The sequence below is a fragment of the Macaca nemestrina genome, chromosome X (assembly GCF_043159975.1).
Source record: "Macaca nemestrina isolate mMacNem1 chromosome X, mMacNem.hap1, whole genome shotgun sequence".
Lineage (NCBI taxonomy): Eukaryota > Metazoa > Chordata > Mammalia > Primates > Cercopithecidae > Macaca > Macaca nemestrina.
The window spans coordinates 84,491,677-84,498,496 of NC_092145.1; the positions used below are offsets into that span (position 1 = coordinate 84,491,677).

The 6,820-nt window shown below is 48.8% G+C and overlaps 1 protein-coding gene across 1 annotated transcript; it reads right to left on the reverse strand.

Annotated features, from left to right (window-relative positions):
* Positions 1 to 355: 355 nt before the first annotated feature.
* Positions 356 to 6,366, reverse strand: LOC105476726 (acyl-CoA wax alcohol acyltransferase 1). The gene is made up of 7 exons (XM_071089038.1): positions 6,291 to 6,366; positions 5,230 to 5,337; positions 4,917 to 4,987; positions 3,809 to 4,013; positions 2,680 to 2,851; positions 998 to 1,197; positions 356 to 796 (listed from the first exon to the last, which is right to left on the reverse strand). Exons 1-7 carry the CDS (start codon positions 6,364 to 6,366, stop codon positions 642 to 644), a joined length of 987 nt encoding a protein of 328 aa, XP_070945139.1. The 3' UTR covers positions 356 to 641.
* Between the last annotated feature and the right edge of the window lie 454 nt (positions 6,367 to 6,820).

The following is a 6,820-nucleotide window of genomic DNA, read 5'->3' on the forward strand; positions in this document are numbered from 1 at the left end:
CATAAGATAAGCCTTTATGTCTGGGGATGGCAGATGACCACACAAAAACTTGTACATACATGAGTATTTAAAGCAGTGCTATTCATAACAGCTAAAAAGTGGAAATGACCCAAGTGTCCATCCAGTGGTGAATGGATAAACAAATGTAGTATACCTATACACACTGGAGTGTTGTCCAGCCATAAGAAGGAATGAAACACTAATACGTGCTACAGCATGGATAAACCTTGGAAACGTTATGCTAAGAAGCCAACCACAAAAGACCACATATTGTATTATTCCATTTATATAAAATGTTCAGAATTGGCAAATCCACAGAGACAGAAAGTAGATAGTTGCCCAGGGGCTGGGGGAATACGCAGTGACTGCTAATGTGTCCCAGGGGACTCAAATGATGACCAGGCATCAGGCCCCAGCATGAGGGGCAGTAGGATGCCTTCCTTTGAGGAATGACTGTGAGCAGCTCTTCAGAAAGAACCTCCTATAAGGGCCCTGTGGCAAGAAGGCAAAGAAGGAATTCCTCATGTCCTCCCCCTACCGCATATAACCTCCCTCATCTCCTGCCTCTCTTTGGTTAGTGGCAGGCGAGTCTCTTCTTCAAGGCGAGCACTTCTGTGCTCCTGGGCATGCAGTACCTTCATTCACAGGAAAAACAGCTTTTGGGTCTCTGAGCAGCCATAGTGGGTCTTATGCTGGTCAAACAGTTTGTGCAGAGCATCCATATAAAGTGCGTGGTATTTGTCCACCATGTCCTGGCTTGGGTTTTCAATTTGGGGCAGTGGCAGAGGCTCCCCAACTGCCAAGAGAGATGGGAAAAGAGAAAAGGAAAGTGTTAGAACCTCCTCTTCCTTTAACCTCCCTCTCCTACCTTTGGCCTGACTCTCGCATCCCAGATCAGCTCCCACCTTCCCCTCTGCTGCCGTCTTCTTTGGTGGGGCCAGGCTGAGGTTGAGGTTGAGAAACCTGAGGTGGCATTGGGGCTGAGAGTGGCACTCACCCACAGTGACAATAGGCCTGGCGTATGGCAGGAGCCCAGTGGAGCCTTGACAGAAGCTTTGTCCATAGAAGACACAAAAGTAAAAACCAAAGATACGGCGGAAGCAGCTCTGGAACTTGTACATCCTGCTGTCCTTATGGAACAGCACCTGATCATACACCTCAGTTTCCCCAAAAGTGAAGGTGGGGACCAGATGAGCCCTGTAGGAAAACTCCAATTTATTTTCTAAACACAGTCTAGGATGAGACCCATCCTGGAAGAACATTTTGTTTGCTTGCCAGGCCCTCATCTATTTTGGTGAAATCCCGGTGACACAAAGCATTTTTTCTTGCACTAAACAGGGTTTCCCTATTTAATGTCTCTTGTCATGAAATTTTCAAGGCCAGTGAGAGTGCTGTCTCTGGGCCAGGATTACAAGGGCAAGATATAGCGGGGTGGGGGGGGAGCGGTGGTCAGGGAAGCAAGAGAAGTTGAGCAGAGATCCCCGGAAAGACCCATATCATGAAAAGTTTCCAGAAGGTGTCAAGGAGGGGAATATCCAACTCTGTTTGTATGAGTAGAAAGCACAGAGAAGATGACAGTAATTTTGCACAGATGCCCATACTTTATGTGATATGCCCTTCACCCAAGGGGGCAATGCATAAAGTGTTCTGTCCTTGGGTTATAGGATTAGAGCAGAGAAAAGTTGTTTCCCTTCCACAGACCATGAGAATCCACCCTGAACAGTGCCCTGGGTAGTCAGGCTCAAATTCCGTGAGGGAGAGAAGAGTAAATCTCTCTTACACAAATCTTGGTGACTTGCTAATAACAATCTCTCAGCACTTTGACATATGTTACATTACTGGTTCCTCACGGCAAAGGCCGTGGAGGGCACAGTGGAGGATGCAGAAGTACAGGTTCAGAAAGGGATGGTCACTCAGGCAGTCAGTGAGTGGCAGAACCTGGACTAGAACCCAGGACTCCCAACTCAGAGCGCTCTTCCCCTACATGGTGAACAGGCCCCTCAAGCAAGGTCCTTGGAAGAAATACTCCCCTCTTCTCTAAGTCTGCAATAGGACAATTGTCCCTGCGTCCAGAGAGCTGGCCTGCTGACCCAATGGGGCACTCTACAGCTCCAGCCCTGGGCCCCTAAATCACAGTGACTAACATTTATTGATCTCTTATAGTGTGCCAGGGACGTGGTAAGTGTTTTGTGGGGTACATTCATTTAAAGCCCACAATTACCCTATGGAGTAGGTACAGTTCTTAGCCACATCATTAAGATGAAAAGCACCAAGGCCCAGAATGGTTAAGGAACCTGTCCCAGAGTGCACAGTCATGGAACCAGGATTTTAAATCAGGCTCCTGACTCCCAATCCTGCACACACACTCATTACACTGTACTGCCCCGTGCACTTACCGTTAGCAGACTGGTGTAGATATCAGTATTGATAGAGATAATGTGGGCGTCATCTATATGCCAGCGCAGCTTTGGCCCAAGCCCCTTGATATTGAACCTGGGTTTATGGTTTGACCTCTCAGAAACTAGTCGAGCTAGCTCAGAAGGACTGGATGACCCATCTTTCTTACTTGGTAGTATGTTCCTTGAGGGCAAAATTCACATCTGATTCATCCTGGCCTCACCTACAAGGTCATGCTGCTCAGGGAACACCATGCACTGCCCCTCTGGGGGGAGCACCTACCCATGTTGGAGGGCTGTGCGCACGAACCCCTTGCGCTTCTGGAGAATGAGGGTGGTGGTGTTGGGCACACTTTGCAGGGCCTCACCCACACCTCCCACTACAATGCCCACGAGGTTGCCAGTGCTGTGGCTCAGCAGATAGTCGATGGCTGGCTGGCTCACGGAGCACACACCTAAAGAGAATCAAGGAGCAAAATGATCAGGAGAGGAGAAAATTGCTAAGAGAGAACACTCTATTCTCTGCTCTTCACTGGCTTGTTCCCATAGTTCCTAGGAGGAGAGGAGCAATGAGATGGTACTAAAGAGTGTGAAGAAGAAAGGTTGTTGACAAACAGAATAGCTCATGTTGAGGCAAGATCTTCATTTTGCAGGAGGCACTGAGTCAAAACTGGTAGGAAGGTTTTCAGTGGGATAACCAGAAGGACTTTCTGAATCCCATGTATAATGGTACCCTTTTTTTTTTCTATTAAGAGAAACAGCTATTATTTATTGAGCATATACTCTGTGGCAGGCATTGTGTCAAGTTCTTTTTTTTTTTTTTTTTTTTTTTTTAAGACAGAGTTTCGCTCTGTCACCCAGGCTGGAGTGCAGTGGTGTGATCTCGGCTCACTGCAACCTCTGCCTCCTAGGTTCAAACGATTCTCCTGCCTCAGCCTCCTGAGTAGGTGGGATTACAGGCGCCCACCACCATGCCTGGCTGATTTTTGTATTTTTGGTAGAGATGGGGTTTCCCCATGTTGGCTAGGCTGGTCTCGAACTCCTGACCTCAGGTGATCCACCCACCTCAGCCTCCCAAAGTGCTGGGATTACAGGCGTGAGTCACTGCGCCTGGCCAGTGTTGAATTCTTTACTTGCATCATCTCCCTTAGTCATCATCCCACAACTGAGGTCAGACTGTTTTCATCTGCACCACTTTATGGATGAGGAAACTGAGGATAGTTTGCTCAAGACCACGTAAGTGGCAGAGCTAGGTTCAATCCCAGGCAGCTTAGCTCTAGAACATATGCTTTTGACTAGTATGCTACAATGACATGGGGGCGGGGGGTGGGGAGGAGGGGATGGGATTTAAAAGGGTGCATTTCCAAGCAGAAACATGGACCAGAAGCTCCAGTAAGTATGGTCAGAAGCACCTTTGGCCATGAGGTACTCCCTAACAAAGGGGATCTTGAAGAACCAGGACAGCGTGGCCAAGTGAGGAGTGATGCCTGGGAAAGTCTTCGAGAAGCCTGTGGCCTCAGTGCAGAAGTTGCAGAAGGCACCAAAGGTCAGGAGGCCGTGGGGGTGAACCCCCATGAGGTAGTTGTGCTCAGGTGACAGGTCCTTTGTCTTCAGGATCTGCAGCCGTGGAGAGAAATGCCAGAGGTGGTGGAATGAGATTACATGGCAGAAACAAGGGTGGTGACACTTCAGGGATCAGGGCGCTCTCTAAAGCAGAGCTTTCCGACAGATTTTCTGAATGGGTTTCAGGAGGGCTGAGATATTGGTCTCTGAGGCCATTGGACAACAATCTGGGACAGCTAGAACTGCCAGATCTCCTGCCTGCGGCTAGAAGTAGCCTCAGCCATCTATGTCAGTGTGCTTTGTGCAAGTTATCATTGTCTATGAACACTTTTGTGAAGAAGATCAGGAAGCTTGGCTCTAAAAGTCAGGGCAGTGTTTGTTGTATACTCCAAAGAGTGCCCTGAGGATCAGCATAGCAGTACATTTCTGGAACCTCTTCCTGGCATTGTTTCCCGCCAATCCCCTTCCAGTGCCTGTCTAAGTAACTTGTATTGAACTTGGAAAATCCTGCTTAGATATCACCATGTCTGTGAAGCCTTTCCTTATCCCCCATCTGAACTACTTCTGCACCTTGTGCCAAACAAATAATATACTTTATACTAATGTCCTCCCCATTAGATGTGAGCTCCTTGATGGCAGAGAATTGCATCCTACTCATTTCCCTGTGCTCCTAACATGTGGTTCAGAGTAGATTTTCAATCCATGCTTATTAAACTGATCTGAACGGTGCTTGCCTTCCGTCTGTGTCAGCTGGCAGGTGATGCCAAGGGTGTACAAAGTTTCCTAGCAGAGTATGGAGTGCTCAGTAGAAATGTTGAATCTTGAAGTATATTTAGCATAGACTGAGACTTCCCTGGGATACTTATCTTCCTTATGGACAACTCTAGTCATGTGGCATAAATGACTTTTGCCTCAGAGTTTTGGGAACTCTGAGGACACTGGGGAAGAGATACTTACCGTAATGGGGAAATAGTCCCTGATGTGGGTCCAGACACACCAGTTCCTTACCCAGGCCGAACGCCTGCCACCTGAGACAAAAGCAGTAGGGGATGATGTCAGTGTATGCCACCCCATACATTCCACGGGCTCAGGGATTCCCTGGCATGGCTCTGCTAGAGAGGTGGGAAAGGAGGAGACCCTAGGATGGTCCTGTTTGGCCCAGCTCCTGTGGCTCTGAGAACTTGGATGAGGAGCCTGTGGTATGGCAAGTGGGACTCCCTGGCTGCAGGTTCTCATGGAACATTCTTCTTTCTAGGTCTGTGAGTCTTACCTCGCTCTGGGGTCTTCCAGTCCAGGAACAACCAGGCAAGGTAAAGCGCTGGTAGCGGCCACAAGGATGTAAACAGCAAGTAGATGAACAGTGGCTGCAAGATCCAAACTGATGAGGGACCAGGTTAGACCAAATTTGTGCTGCCAGCAGAACTTGACTATGTCCAGTCCTATCACCAGCCCTCCACATTACCTAAGCCTCTGGTCCTGGCCCTCAACACAGTCCAGGTCCTGTTCCTCATCGTCCATGTCTACTTCTACTTGTCCTTCAAACATTTCCTCTATCATCTACCATACACAAGCCTTATTTCTCTGCCTACCTGTCATCCCTGTCCACCTGCTTCCCTGTACAGCCACTATCTCTGTACTCCTGCTCTCTACTTCCTACCAGTTTTTTTCCCCTCCTACCCCCATTTGGTAACCATCATTTTCCTCTTGTCTCCTGTCTCCCTCTCTATCCATCATCCCTCATTAAGCCACTAGCCCACTCTCCCTCACCCCTATGCTATCCATATCTTCCTACACACTGCCCACTCAGCATCTGCATCCTTCTACTATTTCCTATCCACGATGCTTGTCCTTTTGCTCATTCACCATTCTTTCCATGGACACTGTCTTCCCCCATGCTACCACCACCCCACTCCCAGAAAAGACAACTCTATGGTTCAAACCCAGGCTATACTTCTTTAAGTCTGGGATGCTAATGTTTCCTCTGTCCTATTCCCCATGATCATAAGGGAGCATTCCCTGGGCCTCGCTTTTCCTCTCTAGATAGTAAGGATTAGGAAGTGGCTGAAATTAACTAGATCTACTCATATCCATCATGACCCTGTTCCATCCCCCGCCCCTCCCCCTACATATTCTCACTGTCTCCTGGGGCTCTATCTCATTCTTCTCCAGGGCACTCATGGAACCCGAGACTCCTTGGTTTTACCCTCTAGTACAATCTTAGATGGTGGAAAGGCTCGAGATGAGACTTCACATGGCCCTGAAAGTCACCCTAGATCTGGCCCTGGCTTCTGACTCTGGCTTCTTGCTATGCACTCTTGGGTCAATACTCACAGATGGCAAGGTAGCTCAAAGGCCACTGCAGAAGCATCAGACTCTGGAAGTGACTAGGCTGCTTGGAATGAGGCATGATTCTTGGGAGCCTGAGGGAGGCAGAGATCTCAGAACAGTGTTCCAACCAAAGGTGCTACCAGCCTCTGGAAGTTCACTTAATCGTGAATGCATATGACTATGAGGAGTTTGTACCTGCCCTCTTCCCTCTTGTCCTTCCCTGCCCCCCACCCACTGCAGGGGCAGGTTCTGAAGTACAAGGACTGCCCCGTCAGGTCTGGTCCAGCCCATTTGCCCTTTGACTGTCTTTCCTAGGATTATTAGCACATCAAGATGGAGAAAGGTGAGAATGACTGCCATGTAGTCGGAGTGACACAGGGACCTAGAGAAGGTGAAACCCCCTCACAGGCTACTCAGAAACTGTAAGGATTGTGACCTTAGGGAGATGACTGCTGAGAAGGGAGTTCTGGGGATTTGTGGTGTGGGGAGCACCTGGGATTTGGCCTTTGTTGCCCTGAAGCAGGCTGCTTTGG

Coding starts and splice junctions, on each gene's coding strand:
- LOC105476726 (XM_071089038.1), bottom strand. CDS start 6,366: ATGCCTCATTCCAAGCAGCCTAGTCACTTCCAGAGTCTGATGCTTCTG. Junction 5,338..6,290: donor TTTGAGCTACCTTGCCATCT/GTGAGTATTGAC, acceptor GTCCCTCATCAG/TTTGGATCTTGCAGCCACTG. Junction 1,198..2,679: donor CGCACAGCCCTCCAACATGG/GTAGGTGCTCCC, acceptor GTTTTCCTACAG/GGCTCATCTGGTCCCCACCT.